The 16,738-nt window shown below is 57.9% G+C and overlaps 1 protein-coding gene across 1 annotated transcript; it reads left to right on the forward strand.

Moving 5' to 3' along the window:
* Window positions 1-537: 537 nt before the first annotated feature.
* Window positions 538-16,534, forward strand: GPR179 (G protein-coupled receptor 179). Its single transcript, XM_008055711.1, has 11 exons — window positions 538-1,331; window positions 3,798-3,906; window positions 5,475-5,562; window positions 5,895-6,130; window positions 6,974-7,042; window positions 7,421-7,530; window positions 7,791-8,029; window positions 8,178-8,316; window positions 8,958-9,063; window positions 9,951-10,097; window positions 11,495-16,534. The coding sequence occupies exons 1-11, from the start codon at window positions 538-540 to the stop codon at window positions 16,532-16,534; spliced, it is 7,077 nt and encodes a 2,358-aa protein (XP_008053902.1).
* The last annotated feature ends 204 nt before the right edge of the window (window positions 16,535-16,738 follow it).

The raw sequence follows: 16,738 nt of genomic DNA on the forward strand, positions 1-16,738 counted from the left end.
GGTATAGCTTGGCCCTTTGTCATGCCTGTTGCAACTGCTGAGTGGAGGAGAGGGGTGGAGAGAGGGGTACGGGCTCATCTGCCGTTGCTATGGCACCCCATCCTGGATTTACCCATCTCTCCTAATGGAGCAAAGGGCAGGGAGGGGAGGGAGGTAGACAGCACACAACTGGTGCCTGCCCCTCTCCTCCCCTCTCTCTGGAGCAGATGTGGGCTGTGAGGTGGGGGTGGAGGGAGTCTGGATACTGGATAGGAGGGGAGAAAAGAGTGAGGTGCTGGGATTAAGAGGGTTTGATGGGGGCCACAGTGAGAGAGGAGGGGGCGGGGCCCTCATACTTACGTCCAGAAGCCAGCTGATGATATCAGATGAGAAAAACCGGCGAACTAGCACCACCGTGAGAGAGAAGAGAAAGCGAACACCAGCACAGGAGGTGTGGAGGCAGGGAACCCCAGGCTGCAGTCATCTCCTCTGGGCTCTCCTAAGCCACCAAGGCCCTCAGGTAGCCTGGACCCCAGGGTCCTGAGCACTGCCCTGAGGATGGGCACCAGGGTGGTGCTTGTGCCCCCTCTTGTGTGGAGGCTGCTGGGCTGCTGTTTCGTCTGCGGCTGGGCTCTGGGGAACCCGCAGCCTCTCCGCTCTCTGCCCCCGCTGTCCTCCCGAGTCAAGCCAGGATCTGTGCCCACGTGGGTGCCCCCAGAGGGGGCCGAGCCAGCCCTGGCTTTTCTCTACTCTGGAGATGCCCAACAGCTGTTGGGAGCTAACTGCAGTGAGCGCTACGAAGTGCACGGGGCAGAAGCCAGATCGGGACTACCGCCATTCCTACAGGGGGCAGCAGGCACCTTGGCCCAGGCTGCCAACTTTCTCAACATGCTGCTGCAAGCCAACGACATCCGCGAGTCCAGCGTGGAAGAGGATGTGGAGTGGTACCAGGCACTGGTTCGCAGTGTGGCTGAGGGGGACCCAAGGGTGTACAGGGCTTTGCTGACCTTTGACCCTCCACCAGGGGCCAGCCACCTACAGCTGGCCCTGCAGGCCACCCGGATCGGGGAGGAGACCATCCTTCAGGACTTGTCTGGGAACCAGGTACACGAAGAGAGCCCTGTCGGGGACCTGGACACCCCTGCCCTGAAGAAGCGGGTGTTGACCAATGATCTAGGGAGCCTCGGCAGCCCCAAGTGGCCCCGGGCAGATGGATATGTGGGGGATGTGCAGCAGGTGAGGCTGTCTCCTCCCTTCCTGGAATGCCAGGAGGGCCGGCTCCGACCTGGCTGGCTGATCTCCCTCTCTGCCACCTTCTACGGACTCAAGCCAGACCTCAGCCCAGAGGTCAGGTAAGTGGGTTTGTGCAGGATTTGGTGCATTTGTGGGTGTGTAGGGGAGGGGGCACAGGTCCACCCAGCTGCACGTGGGGCATTTGGCATGAACATGTGCATGTCTGGGGGGCGCTGATGTGTATCTGCATTCAGCTGCGTGTCTTTGCAGTCAGCTCTGGGGATGTGTGGCTATCTGTTCCCACATACAAGTGAGTCCATGCTGTGTAGGATCAGACCACTCACACACATCGATCTGAGTATCTGTATTTCTGTGCTTGAGTATGTGAAAGATGTCTACGAGCATGTGCATATACGAACAGGTGACATGGAGCTGCGTCTATATGAAATATACACACACATGTGTGTCTGCATAGACAGGCAAAAGGTCTTGTTCCTCCCCCAACCCCCAGTTTGAGGAGTGTAAGAGGCAGGAGAGAGCTTGTCGTGGATGACAGCGTGACAATCTAAGCACCAGGCTACACGGAGCAGAACCAGACAGGCCCTCCATGAGTTCAGCCAGCTGCTCTCCAGCGATTGCGAGCTGTGAAAGAAGGCGTCTCAGGGAGTTATTGGGGGTCTGGAATCCATGCCCTTCCTGCCCAGGAGCTGACTGGGTCCCCATATATTTAGGCATCAAGCAGGCCCCACTGTGCTGCCTGTCCTGACCCAGGAGGTTGTGGTCCTCCTCCAGCAACTGGGGTTTTCCAGAGTAACGGGGCATCAGGAGCCCTCTTGTGGGTGGGGGCAGTGACTGAGCACAGGACTGCAAGGCGTTCCAGGCCACACCTTCTCCAGTGGAGTCCATTCACTGTTCCCAAAAGGGCTCCTTGCCACTAGCAGGCAGCCTGGGTCCTTGCCAACTCTCAGCCCAAGGCAGGGCCAGGAGCTCAGGGTTCCTCTTCTTTTTTTTTTTTTTGAGTTGGAGTCTCACTCTGTCACCCAGACTGGAGTGCAGTGGCCGCTCCCGGCCACCACAGCCTCAACCTGCTGGGCTCTAGCGATCCTTCCACCTCAGCCTTCCAAGTACTGGAAGCACAGGTGTGCGCTACCACGCTCGGCTGATTTTTGATTTATTGTAGAGATGAGGTCTCGTCAAGTTGCCCAGCAGGTCTCGAACCTGCGGGCTCAGGCAATCCACTCACCTCGGCCTCCCAAAGTGCTGGGATTACAGGCTGAGCTGCTGAGCCACCGAGCCCGGCCTGGCTCCTCCATTTCAAGGCTCCTTTGCTGTGGTCCTTTCAGACCTGACTCCGGCAGAGTGGGGTAGTTAACAGCTGAGTTATATGTATGTGCATTGGGAAGGCATGAAAACCCCCTTCCCAATGCACGTACACACTATCAGAGCCCTGGCTCCTACAAGTCTTGTCATGTGTCCTCTCTCAACACACTAATAGAAATCAGGAAATGACAGGATGTTGAAATGCTGAGAAGTGGGGAAAAATGACCTAGTGAGGGGGGTTGTTACCCACAGAGACAGTCAGAGTTCTTTGCCTCAGAAGAAGTGGGGTCCCTCTAGCCACAGTGCTAAAGTTTGCAAAGATGGTCCCATGGTCTAGGCCCGCAGGGGAGGGAAGGTTGTGGTCCCTCTCCTCACCCACCATGAGGGTCACTCCTATAACAAGGCAGGCTAACAGGAGAAGCATAGCAAAGTATTTATTTTCGAGTTGGAGGCTCACCACAGCCTCTAACTCCTGGGTTCAGGTGATCCTCCTACCTCAGCCTCCCAAGTAGCTGGGACCACAGGCACACACCACCACATCTGGCTTTTTAATTTTTTTTTTTTGCAGAGATGGGATCTCGCTATGTTGCTCAGGCTGATCTCAAACTCCTGACTTCATGGAATCCTCCCACCTTGGCCTCCTAAAGTACTGGGATTGAGAGTCATGAGATTGTGAGCTACTGCACTCAGCTAGGTGGTTTTTTTTTGTAGTAGTTGTTGTTTGAGTCAGAGTCTCACTCTGTTGCCCAGGCTGGAATGCAGTGGCATGCTCACAGCCACCGCAGCCTGACTCAGGTGGTCCTTCTGCCTCAGCCTTCCAAGTAGTTGGAACAACAGGCATGTGCCACCAAGCCCAGCTAATTTTTTAATTTACTGTAGAGACAAGGCCTTGCCAGTTGCCAGGCTGGTCTTTAACCCGTGGGCTCAGGCAATTCTCTTGCTTCTGCCTCCCAAAATGCTAGGATTACAGGACACCAGGCCAGGTCCCAGCTAGGTTTTATGTCTTTCTCTGGGGGAGGATTCTAGATTCTATGCCTTGGGGAAGAGGCATTCTGGTTTCTATGGTGCTTCAGGAGAGACAGAGGGGCAGCAGACTGGCAGATAAAACTTGCCTCAGGCCTTTCAATCTCCTTCAATTCATAAAGTACTCAGCATGCCAAGTGCCATAACCTGGGGTGTTGTTTTCAGAGCACTGACATGCTCGGGGACACGGGTCCACCTTGGCATCCATCATTGTGCCCCTGACTGCCAATTCATTGCCCTAGGGGACAGGTGCAGATGGACGTGGATCTCCAGAGTGTGGACATCAACCAATGTGCAAGCGGCCCGGGCTGGTACTCGAACACACACCTGTGTGATCTCAACAGCACCCAGGTAAGAATGAGGAGGACGGAGCTGTTAGGTCCTGCCTTCCTCCTCCTTTCCCACCACTGCCACTACCTAACTCCCAGGAGCAGCTGACAAAGCCACCCCAGTGTCTAGGGGCTTCAGTGGAGTCCTTAGTGGTTGGCAGAGGTGAGACACCAGGTTTTTTCAAAGTGAGGCCACTTACAGCAAACCCCATCCACCCACCCAAGATGGCTACCCCTCACTCCTTTGAAGTCTCCATGTGCCTGGAGCTGCTTTCCTTTCTGGTGCTGTGCTCCAGGACCCCTCCAGGCCACTTCCCGAGCCTCCATTAACCACTTCCCTCACTTCTCCCCTGGGCCACACAGCTCTGGGTGTTATTGGTGTTTGTTTAAATGAACTTGCTGGCTGGGGCGTGGGAAGTCTAACCAAAGAAGGAACTTGAAGAGGTCTGGCTTGGTGACAGTGATGGGACACAGGCCAGTTGCAGGCAGAATCAAAGCCATGGGTTCAGGTGACCCCAATGCTGGAGCATACTGGTGGGTGGCTGTGAGCTCATCCTGGAAACTCCATTGCTACACTGACTGCATGCATGCTCTGGGCTGAACGGAAGCCAAGGCTTACCCTGCAGCCTGTGGGGACTGGTGGGCACACCACTCCATGTGTGTAGGTGGTCCTCCTGCTCTTCAGGGCACACGTGTTTGCAGCTATAGGTCGAGGGAGGGAAAAGGGCACCCGCTGTCCAGTTCACTTTTTATCCTGCCACATTCACTTCTCTGGGTACACGTTTGTCTAACTGTGCAGACTGAGTGGTCCAGTGTCTTGTGGTTCAGGCAGAGGGGAAGCTGGGCCTCAATTTCATAAGCACTGCACTCTAACCCTTTGAGGGGAGGACGGGGCTGGACACAGAATCCCCCAAGGTCAGCCCTGTCCTTTGCCCCTCTACATTTGCTCCCAGTTATCTCTACGGATCTGACCTCACCCATGTGCTCATCTTCCCTGCCTGGCTCTGAGGTCTGCTCTGTCCCCTGCCAGGCTAACATCAATGCGCGGAGGTGGAATAAAGGGCTGGTCCTGGCATCCCACCAGCCTGGCATTAGCCTGGCATTAGGGCTGGGGATGGCAGTCATGTGCCAAAGCCAGATGGGCCTTGATAAAGGAAGCTGCTCCCCCATGGGGAACTTTTCAACTCACCTGTGATGGGGACCCTTTGAAGCAGGATGCAGGTTCTTAAGGTTTGGCTCAGCCCAGAGCTCTCTCTGCTTCCACCTCCCCCAGTACCTCACCCAAGCAACAGCTGGGACTGGGAAATGGGACCTATGAGTCTCCTGGCACTTCCAGTCTGCACAAAAGGGTGATCTTCCCTGTACTCATTGCGTGGGGTCTCTTTGGGAAGAGGCAACCGCAGGGAGGAGGATAGCGTTTCCCCAGAGGGAAGGGTTTGCAGGCATTAGGAAGGACTTCCAGAGGGATTCCCTAGTATGAACCCAGGCGCCATGGAAGGGAGGGAGATGAACCCTCCACCTCTTACCAGGCGGAAAAGTGCTTCCAGAGAAAGGCCCATGGAAACAAACACCACGTTCTCATCCCCACAGTGTGTCCCCCTGGAGAATCAGGGCTTTGTTCTCGGCCGCTACCTCTGCCGCTGCCAACCTGGATTCTATGGGACAAGTCGCTCCGAGGGTATGTACACATGGTGAGGACCAGGTTAGTCAGGTGGGAGAAAACTTGTGGCGCAAGGGCAAAAGGTTGAGAGAAGTTGGAGGTGGAGCTGGGGTGTTTGGAGGTGTCTGTGCCTTCTGAGAAACAGCCCATAACATGTAGATGTGATGCAAGTTGACCTCCTGGGGAGCTCTAGCCCGGCTCCACTTCCTCCTGTTAGCCTGCCCTCCCCAGGCAGTGCCCACACGCTCTTATCCCTGGGCCCACAGACCACAGGAGGGCAGGGAGAGAGGCTAGGATTTCAGGGCACCCTGGGCATCCCCCTCCCCCTGCACCTATCTTGTTCCTTGCAGGGTTAGAGGAGAGTGTCACTCAGAGTCCTGGGCAAGTCGGGTCCCCACAAGACAGCTCTGGGCAGCTGCTGCAGTGCCAGCCATGTTCTGAGGGCTGCACCAGCTGCAGAGATGCCACACCATGCCTGGCAGAAGAGGCCCTGGCGCTGCGGGCAGCCGTGTTGGCCTGCCAGGCCTGCTGCATGCTGGCCATCTTCCTGAGCATGCTGGTTTCCTACCGCTGCCGCCGGAGCAAGGCAAGGAAGACCCCCCACCACTTTCCTGCACACGTGTCTGCCCCGTCACCAAGATAACCCAAGACCAGAACTTGGGGGAAATGGGTTCCAGTCTTCTCAATCTAACTCCCTATGTGATGTCAGGTGGGCGGCTTCTCCATCTTAGGCTGATTTCCTCATCTGTCAGGTGAAGACATTGGACTTGACTCGGCAAGTGTTAGTTGAGTATCCACTCAAAGCAAAACACTGCCTGGGTACCAGAGCAAGAGGTCTGGACCCTCACAGGGCTCCCAGCTTAATGGAGGAAGCAGACATGTAAATAGAATGACAGCACAGTGAGACAGGGATGAGGGTGGAGGTATCTGCAGTCACTGCGGGAGCTCAAAGAAGGAAGCCGGTCATGCTGCCGGGGATGGCATCAGAAAGACTTGCTGGAGAATGTGCCATGTGAGCTGGGTTTGAAGGCCAACTGGGTGTTTCTTGGACTGAGAAGGAGCATCCTGTTCTCGACAAGGGAGCTGCCTGGCCCAAGCCTAGAGGACTGCATGACATCCCTTCTAGTGCCAGCAACCTCTCCCTTGAGCCTAGGTCTGCAGCAAGGACCTGGTGGGCTCAGGTGGGGCCTACGGCTGGAGTGGAGGGGGTAGGAACTCTGTGAAACCCTAGCCTTACCCAGGATAGGGGCCAGTGGAGCTGAGCCCAAGGTGGGATGGGGATGTAGCCGTGGACAAGGAGGGCGGAGCTAGTGTCACAGGGTGAAGCCTCAGCCCAAGGCCACCGAGTGATCCCTCAAACAGGCCTGAGCACCTGGGGCACCGTAGTCCAGGCTCTTCCCCGCTCACATACCTCTCTCCTGGTTCACAGAGGATCTGGGCGTCTGGAGTCATCCTGCTGGAAACTGTCCTTTTTGGATTCCTGTTGCTCTACTTCCCTGTGAGTCTGTGGCCAGAGGCTGGCCTCACCTCCCAGGATCCCCACATCCCCAACTGGCACCCTCGAAAGCCCAGAACCTGCCCTCTTCTCTGCCCTCTCGGGGGAATTCAGAAACCTCACGCTCCCCCTACTCACACCCACAAATGGTGGGCTGGTCTATGAGCTCCAGAGCCAAAAAGTCCCAGGCTTCCAAGGGCTCTCTGACCCATAGTGTGACTTAGGACCAGCTGCCTAACCCCTCTGACACTGAAGCTGCTCCTCTGCAGAATGAGGTGATGACACCTCCCCTGCGGGCTGCAGGAGACAAGCGATGTGCTGCTCATAGGCCTGGCACGCAGCTGGGGCGCGGGGGAGAGCAGGGTTTCACCCTTCCTGCAGGTCTTTATCCTGTACTTCAAGCCCAGCGTGTTCCGCTGCATCGCCCTGCGCTGGGTGCGGCTGCTGGGCTTTGCCATAGTCTACGGCACCATCACGCTCAAGCTCTACAGGTAGCGCTGGGTAGGCCCTGCTAGCACGCTCCGCCCCTGCCAGCTCCTGCCCCTGCCACCGCAGCTCGCTCAGGGACCCAAGCTTCTCAAAGCCAGCCCTGGCCAGTTCCACTCCCCTGTGCCCCACAGCCTGCCCCCATCATCACAGCCTCCCCTCCATGTAGCATTTTTGGGGATAAGAGGAGGCAGCAAACCATGAGAAGGCCTGGAGGGGAGGGCAGCAGCTTCCCCCAGTCCCTCACGCATCCTCACCCTCACAGGGTGTTGCAGCTGTTCTTGTCTCGGACGGCCCAGCGGGGCACCCTTCTGAGCAGTGGGAGGCTGCTGCGGCGCCTGGGGCTGCTCCTGCTGCCCGTGCTGGGCTTCCTGGCCGTGTGGACAGTGGGCGTCCTGGAGCGAGGCGCCCAGCACGCACCTCTGGTGATCCGAGGCCACACTCCCACCGGCCGCCACTTCTACCTCTGTCACCACGATCGCTGGGACTACATCATGGTTGTGGGTGAGCTGCTTCCACTGAGCCCGCCGCACCCAGGTCCCTGATCGGCCCCTCCCGGGTCCTCTCGTCCTGTTCTCCTGCCTGGCCCCCAGAGCCCGGCCCAGGCTCCCCTGCTGAGGCGTGGCCACTCTCCCTCCCCGCCTCCCCACAGCCGAGATGCTGCTCCTGTGCTGGGGCAGCTTCCTCTGCTATGCCACCCGGGCTGTCCTCTCGGCTTTCCACGAGCCGCGCTACATGGGCATCGCTCTGCACAACGAGCTGCTGCTCTCTGCGGCCTTCCACACGGCCAGGTGAGGACGAACTGCCTTCCCATGACTCCTCCCACTCCACCGTCTCCTCACCCTTCCCCAGTGAGGGTGCCCCGCCCATGGCCATCTTTGCAACCCTGCTGTGCCTGGGCAAGGTGAGAAAGGCCCCACCTCTAGCTCCCTCCCTGCCCACAGATCCCCCCCCACCCCATGTCTCACCCAGGCCCCAACACACAAGAAGAGGAAGCACACCCTAACTCCTCTCCCACTCCCAGCCACCTCTCCAGCACCCAGCACCCTGCACCCCCTTCTCACTCGTGCTTGGCTCCCCCTGCCTTCCCTCCCCTCACTCCTTAGCTGCAAGAGCAGTAGGCCCGCTGTGTGTGTGGCCAAAGGACCAGTGGCCTGTGGTGAAGGCAGAATCAACACACAGGGTGGTCCTAGCAGCCTCATGGAGCACAAGTCTGTGCTCTAAACTGCCAGAGATGAGCTGGAGTAGCCCGGGAAGGCTTCTTGGAGGTGGGGATTGACATGAGCCTTGAGGTAGGACCTACATGCTGGAGAGGATGGGCGGAATACCCCCCCCCCCACGCTCATGGTGCTGGGGCCAAGAGCCAGAAGGAGGGTGAGGCAAAAGAGGCCTCTCCTACCAGCATTGACATTTCCCTCCACCCTGCCCCCAGGTTTGTGCTGGTTCCCTCCCTGCACCCGGACTGGACCCTCCTCCTCTTCTTTTTCCACACCCACAGCACAGTCACTGCCACTCTGGTTCTGCTCTTCATTCCCAAGGTGAGGCCTTCTCCCACCTGCCTGTGAGGCAGGTTCAGTCCCTTTATTTATTTATTTTTTATTTTATTTTATTTTTTTTAACTTTTTTTTTTGAGTCAAAGTCTCACTCTGTGACTAGAGTACAGTGGCACTCTCATGGCCACCGCAGCCTTGACCTGCTGTGTTCAGGCGATCCTTCTGCCTCAGCTTTCCAAGTAGCTGGAACCACAGGCATGCACCATCTCGCCCAGCTAATTTTTTGACTTATTGTCGGGATGAGTTCTCGCCAACTTGCCCAGGCTGGTGTCGAACCCCTGGGCTCAGGCAATCCTCTTGTCTCTGCCTCCCAAAGTGCTGGGATTACAGGTGTGAGCCACCACACCTGGCCTATGACCCAGCCCCTTTGTAAGGGTCTCTGTGGACCTGCTGTGCCAAGGTGCCTGTTCCAGGCCAGCATGAGGGTGACAGGAGGTGCTGGGATGAGTGAGCTGAGTGTCAGGGGTCCTAAGCAAAGAGCCCACTTGGGTGGGGGGGTGGGGAAAGGGAGCTACTACCTTTCTGCTTCCAGTACCTGGGCATGGGAGTAAGAGCCAGGGCTTGAGGGGGTCCATCTTGCAGCGGGAAGGCCGTGAGCTCTGATGATCTGCTTAGAAGCAGTTCCAGAGACATGAGTCGGGGGCAGGACACAGCCAGGAACTGCAGGGGCAGGTGCTGAGACCACCCTGCTCTCTAAGCTAGAGGTGATCAGGGAGAAGGAGGACAGTAACACTCTACAGACCACTGGAATCCCCATGAGAGAAGGGGGTGATGATTCCCAAAGGAAAGCCACATTCCCTGGGGCAGGAGAGGTGAGGGTAGCATGAGCAGGGTGCCAGGTGAGTCTTTTTCCACTCACGCATCCCGGCCAGCTCTGGAAACTGGGGGCTCCCCCTCGGGAGGAGATGGTGGATGAGGTGTACGAGGATGAGATGGACTTGCAGCGCTCGGGCTCCTACCTCGGCAGCAGCATCGCCTCAGCCTGGAGCGAGCGCAGTCTGGACCCCGGGGACATTCGGGTATGTGCTGCCTTCCCTGCCTCCTCCTGAAGCTCCACGCTCTAGGGTCTGGACAGAGGGAGGCCCGCTGCCCTGCCACCTGCACTGTGTGTACGGCAGGTCCCCTTCCCTTCCCCTGGCCTTTCAGGCCTACCTCCCTTCTCTGACATTGACCTAAAGGGACTCCCCTGACTCTATTCAAAGGAGGCCACACTCCACCCAAGTGGGAAGACCCCAGGCCCCAGGACACCAACCTTGGAGGCCCAGGCCATACGGCAAGCTCCGAACAGAGCCAAACGGAGCCTCCCTGGTGTCCTTCACATTCTCTCAGTGGGGGTGTCTTGGGGGGGCAGACTAAAAGCCCTCGATCTCCATGAAAGTAGGATGGGTGGTGACCCCAGGGCCAGCTGTGGGGTTGGGTAGTTCAGGCAGTGAGTGGCCACCAGGATTTCCACATCCAGACCTCCCCTTTCCCTGGACCAGGTGGGTCTTAGAGAAAGAGTCCTTCCTGTGTCTTACGTTGGAACAGCATGCTTATTCTCATTTTTCTGCTCAGGTGTATCACAGTCATGGAACCCTAATGAGAGGCTCAGTGGGTAGGGAATGAGGAGTGGTGGTCTAAGACCATTGTTTTATAAAAGCCAAAAAACAGGACCATCTTGGGAAGCCACTTTGCCCATCCCCTCCACCAAGGCCGCCACACCTGGCTTGTTCATAGCCTTGCAAAGGAGAGCCCTCCCATCTCCCCATTTCTTCCTTGTCCCAACTGCCTCTGCCTGTTTGCCCCTGTGTTCGCCTCACCCTCTGAGCTCTGCCTGCTCTGCCTCCTGGAAGGGCAGAGCTGAGCCCCCACTGCAACTGATGGCTGGGGAGCACACATGCGCTCTGCCCTCCAGAAATCCCAACTCGCCCCTCCCTCCCACCATGTGCTGGCTCTAGGAAGAAATCCAGAACATCGAAGACTTTCGAAACCCCATCCCATCATTTACACCCAAATACAGCACATTTCACCTCCACTAGTCATCGCTCTCATGCAGTCCTCTTACGGAAAGCGAATACTAGTCAACTAGGTATGCAGAGGCTCAGAGGGGTCGGAAATAGCCTTGAGGCACACAGTGGGTCAGCAGTCTCAAATGCAAATGTTATGTCCCCCAAGCCAGTGACTTCTCACCAGGCCACAGTGCCCAGAGAAGGGCGTGCAGAGTCCTCTAAGTTGAGCTGACCTGCTCAGATCAGGCTGGCATTGGTTTTGCAGGAACAAAGAGGAGAATTCTGCGAATTTTAGGAGTAGGGAAGGGACACAGGTTGATGGAAAGAGATCTCCCAGAGAAAATGGTCTTAATAAGGGACCAGGGAGAAGACGGTACAGCCAGGAATGGGGAGGCCCAGTGGCAGCTCTGCTCTCGCCCTTCTTCCAGGACGAGCTGAAGAAGCTCTATGCCCAGCTGGAGGTCCACAAGACCAAGGAAATGGCCGCTAACAACCCCCACCTGCCCAAGAAGCGGCACAGCTCCCGCCAGGGGCTGGGCCGCTCCTTCATGAGGTACCTGGCCGAGTTCCCCGAGGCGCTAGCCCGGCAGCACTCTAGGGACTCGGGCTCCACAAGTCGCAGCAGCCTGCCCGGCTCCTCCCGCCGCCGGCTCCTCAGCTCCAGCTTCCAGGAACCCGAGGGAACACCCACTCTGCGCAAGTCCCGCAGCACTTACAACCCGCGCAGGGAGCAGGAGCCGCCTCTGCTCGACTCGCTGCTGAGGAGGAAGTTGGCCAAGAGGGTCTCTCGCGGGGAGAGCCGGGAGTCAGTGGAGGGCCCTCCTGCCCTGGGCTTCAGGTCAGCCAGCGCCCACAACCTGACTGTGGTGGAGAGGCTCCCCAGAGCCCGGCCCGCCTCCCTGCCAAAGTCCCTCAGTGTGGCTGGCTCCAGGGAGAAGGCCCTGCTTGTGGCCAGTCAGGCCTACCTGGAGGAGACCTATCGGCAGGCCAAGGAGCGGGAGGAGCGAAAGAAGGCCGAGGTGGCCATGGCGAGCCCGGTGCGGAGGTCATCGGCCAGGAGGACGGAGCGTCAAGGGGCCCCGCTGTCGGCCCCGCCTTCCCCTGCCAAGAGCAGCAGCGTGGACAGCTCTTATGCCTCTGGAAATCTTCAGGAGGAGGCCGGAAGAAGGCTGGCCCATCCACCCATCCGGCACCAGGTCTCCACGCCCATCCTGGCCCTCTCTGGAGCCTGCCTGGGGGAGCCGAGGATGCTGTCTCCCACCTCCACCTTGGCCCCAGCTCTGATGCCAGCTCTAGCCCCAAGCCCTGCCCCTGCCCTGGCACCCATTCCAGTGTCCCCGCAAAGCCCTAGCTTACTCACCTTCATCTGCCCCTGGGAGAATGCAGAACTGCCAGTCAAGAAAGAAAATGTGGCCCAGGAAGCACCCTCAGGCACCCTCTCCCCTGCCCCAGCGAGAGCCAGGCTCTGGAGGGCCCTCTCTGTTGCAGTAGACAAAAAGGGGCCGGGCGAGACTCACATGGACACAGAGGACGGGCATCTCCAGAGGGAAGCTAATGGGGGGGATGAGGACCGGCCCAAGTTCTTCCCCAAATCCCATAGCCTCAAGGCCCCTGTTCAGGAGGGCTCCATCCGCAGCCTGGGACTGGCCATCAAAGCTCTGACCCGTTCTCGGAGCACACACAGAGAGAAGGAGGGTGGGGAGGAGAGTCCTGAGGGGGGGAAGGGCAAGGCTGCGGGACCAAGTGTGGGGGCGTCCTCCAGATCTCCCAGGCAGGGCCGGCCCAAGGCGGTGAGTAAGCAGGCTGCTCTGGCCCCCTGTGACGATGAGGAGTCCCTCCAGAACCAACAGAACGTTCACACCAGCAGAATGCTCCAAGTCCGTCAACAGGAGGGCAGCAAGGAACAAGAAGACAGAGGCAGAAGGCCGTCCCAGGGCCCAGGGGAGCGGAAAGTTGAGAGAGCTGGGAAAACGGGGTCTGCCACACCGAGGCAAGTTTCCAGGGACAAAAATGCTGAACAAGCCAGAGAGGCGCCTGTCGGGTGGCGGGAACTGTCCAAAGCCAGCCTCCAGCCCCTGGGCAGTGCTGACCACAGGGTGGCAGAGGTATGTCCCTGGGAAGTTGCTGAGTCAGAAATATGTCAGCCAGACAGCAGCAACAAGGCTGAAATCTGCCCCTGGGAGGTGAGTGAGGGAACCCCTGAGAGGAGGCCATTAAGACAAGATCTAGGTGACGCCCAGGAAGAGAGAAAGAAAGCCCTAGAAAAATCAGAGCCCAAAGACGTGACTGCCATTGCACGCAAAAAGCCAGATAGGCTGGTCAGGGGGCAGGAAGCAGTGTGTCCCTGGGACAGTGCTGATCCTGGAGCTCTGTCCCCTGGGTCAGCCCCTCAGGACTCCGAGAGAACCAAGGGCAGGTCTGAGGCTGTGGGCAATGTGGAGGTTAGGAGGGTGGACAAGCCTCGGTGGGAAGCCACCGGCCCAGAAGCTGATACCCCTGACAAGGCCAAGGCAGAGCTGTGTCCCTGGGAGGCAAGCCGAGGAGGAGAGGGTGAGAACCTGGTCCAGGAGGCAGGGAGGGAGCCCCCCCAGGAAAAGCAGAAAACCCCTAAGAAAGCAACCTTCTGGAAAGAACAGAAACTGGTCGGAGACTTGGAATCTCTCTGTCCATGGGAGAGCACAGATTTCCGGGGCCCCTCAGCCATCTCCATTCAGGCCCCAGGAAGCCCCGAGCAGTCAAGGAGTCTGAGCAGCAGCACTGTGGAAGCGTGTCCACAGGAGGCAGGAGGTGCTCCTGCCACCAGGAAAGTGGACATCTATCCCTGGGAGCTGGGAAATAAGATAATGCGGCAGGAGACACTGTATCAGGGGACAGGCGGGGACTCTCTCCAAGGGGAGGAGGAGGCCTCCAGAAAACGAAGCGCTGGAGAGATGGGGGAACAAACTGTAAAGGCAATGCAGAAAGCAAGTCCACAGGAGCCGGCATGTCCCTGGGAGACCACAGCCCTTGGGCACTCCAGCCCATGTCCAGAGAGTTCCTCACCCAAAGCTGGTGGTCAGCACCTAAGCTACAGAGATAGCAGAGCCACACAAGTGTGTCCGTGGGAAGAGCTCAGGCCAGAGGAGGAAGCCACACCCGCCAAAGCAGAAGTCTGTCCCTGGGAGGTAGATGACACAACAAAGAACGGGACATCAGCACAGGCACCCAGAGGAGAACCTCAGAAGGACAAGGAGAAGACACCTGGGAAATCAGGATGCAAAGATGGCACCGCCTGGAAAGAGTCTGAGGGGCAGATCCAAGAGATGGAAGCCATCTGTCCCTGGGACAGGATGGACCCTGGCAGTGCCCCCCAGCGCCCAGATCCTCAAGATGCAGAGAGACCCCCAGCCACATTCCTGATGTCAGGCAGTGTGGGCAGCAAAGCTGCTGAGATCTGCCCATGGGAGGTAGAGGAAAGCCTGGCTGCTGAGAAGGCAAAGATCTGTCCATGGGAGGTGGGCACCAGAGCAGAGGAAGAAGGAGCTTTGGGAGTCGAGGCCATGAGAAAATCTCCAGGTGACACAGGGACGACATCTGCAGATTCCAGACCCAGGGAAGCAGCTGCTGCTGCTCCCAAGAAGCCAGAGCGGGAGGTGGCCTGTCCCTGGGAGAGCTTGGTTCCAGAGGCCTCCTCTCAGCATTCAGACACCCTGGACACTGACAGACCAAAAGCTGGAATCCAGGCACTGGACCAAGTGGCAGGCAGGCCACCTGAGGTGTGTCCCTGGGAAGTACAGGAAGCTCCTACCAGTGAAAAAGCCAAGGTCTGTCCCTGGGAGGTGACCGAAGGGGCTACTGGGAAGGGACTAGAACAAGAGATGTGGAGTGACCCAGCAGGGCAGAGGGAGAAAAATCTAGAAAAAGGGAGACTCACCTCGCTGGGAGAAGACATATCAAAAGGGATGGCAAAACAGAATCGAGAACAGGAAGCTATTTGTCCTTGGGAGAACCAGGACTTGAGGGAATCCTCTGCTCAGGCCTCCGAGGGGTCTGGCTTGTCCAACAGCATGAGGAGCAAGGTGGCAGAGGGGCATTCCTCGGCAGCAACAGAGAAGGGGGACCTGAGACAAGACCCAAAGACAGGCTCCCTCCCGGAACACTTGGCCCAAGAACAAGCTCCAGCTTCGAAAGCAGAATTTGCCACTGACGATGGGGAAAGGACAAGCCAGGAGCTACCTATCTGTCCATGGAAGAGCATGGCCCCAGCAGGATCCTTCTCCCACCCTGACCGTCAGTGCCCTGCCCAACCTCAAGTCAGCTCCCAGAGGCTGGGCAGCACTGGGGACAGGGCCGCTGAGATATGCCCATGGGACACTCCTGACCCAGATGCACATAAACCTGACAGCAGCGCCAAGGCAGAGATCTGTCCCTGGGAGGTGACTGAAAGAATCCCTGTTGAAGGGGTGTCAAGACAGGATGAGAAAGGGGAATCTCAGGAAGAGAATGGCAGAGCCCAAAAGAAACCAGAGCCTGAAGGTGTGCTAGTTCAGAAAAAGCCAGAGACGACCGACTTCAGGAAGCAGGAGGCTGTGAGTCCCTGGGAAAGTCCAGATGGCAGGGGTCTGTCTCCACAAACAGCCCCACAGGCTTCTGGCAGAAGCAAAGGCGGTCCTGAGGCAGCAGGCGGTGTGGAGGCCAGGGTAGCGGAGGTGTGTCCGTGGGAAGCGGAAGAAGCTTCTGCCAAGAAAGCAGAGATCTGCCCTTGGGAGGTGAGTGAAGGAGCGGCTGAAGAAGGGGGACCAGAGCAGGAGGTGGGCATAGAAGCCCCAAGGCAGGGAGAGATGCTCCTTCCCAAGGCAGGTCCCAGAGGGACTGAGGAGCGCTCTCCAGAAGCAGCAGCTCTCAGCAGAGAGCAGGAGGCAGTGTGCCCCAGGGAAGGCACAGGCTCAGGGGGGCTCCTGCCCCAGTCAGGTGCACTGGGCACTGACCAACCAAAAGCCAGCCCCCAGGAAGCAAGCAGCATGGGGAGCAGGATGGCAGAGCTGTGCCAGTGGGAAATCACAGATCCAGAAGGCAATAAGATAATGGGCACCATGGCAGACATCTGTCCTGGGGAGGAACCTGGCGTGCCATCTGAGCCACCTGGCCTCCTGACTTTAACGGCAACTCGGACAGAAGTTTTCCTCCCAGCTCCTGAGAAACCACAATGCCTTTTAGTCCATGGACCTCTGGAGCACTTCCTTCCTGAGAGTAAAAGCCCCCACCCCAAGGTCAGCAAGCCAGACAGTGCTTTCACTCTGGAAGGAGTCCAAGAACTACAAGTCCCTTCAGAGCTTGGGCCAACAACCAGCTTAGCCCCAGAGCCATGTCTCCAAGAAGTTGAGGCTCAGAAGTCTTCCTCCTTAACTCAAGATCAAGGACAAGTGGCTTTTGAGGCTGAAAATGAAGAACTCAGCCCCCCAGCTGCCTATCCTTGGGACTGGGAGTAAGAGCTCCATCAGGTAAGGTCAAACAGTACTAGCTTTCAAGGCACCAAGGTCCTTTCCAAGTCTAAGCATTCCCAAAGAGCTGGATCAAACACAACTTGGCCACTTCCCCTCCTTGGGAAGACCAGAAGTTAACTCGTTCCAAAGACAAACGGTAGAAGAAGAATGCAGCTTGGACCTTCAACAGGAAGGCCTGCCCTCTCTTTA

Source organism: Carlito syrichta, unplaced genomic scaffold (assembly GCF_000164805.1).
Source record: "Carlito syrichta isolate Samal-C Ts95f unplaced genomic scaffold, Tarsius_syrichta-2.0.1 Scaffold301933, whole genome shotgun sequence".
Classification (NCBI taxonomy): domain Eukaryota; kingdom Metazoa; phylum Chordata; class Mammalia; order Primates; family Tarsiidae; genus Carlito; species Carlito syrichta.

Excerpts from the sequence above, each read along its gene's own strand:
- GPR179 (XM_008055711.1), top strand. The coding sequence starts at position 538 with ATGGGCACCAGGGTGGTGCTTGTGCCCCCTCTTGTGTGGAGGCTGCTG. Across the intron at positions 8,030-8,177 it reads GGACTACATCATGGTTGTGG|CCGAGATGCTGCTCCTGTGC; the intron begins GTGAGCTGCTTC and ends GCCTCCCCACAG. Across the intron at positions 8,317-8,957 it reads GCGGCCTTCCACACGGCCAG|GTTTGTGCTGGTTCCCTCCC; the intron begins GTGAGGACGAAC and ends CCCTGCCCCCAG.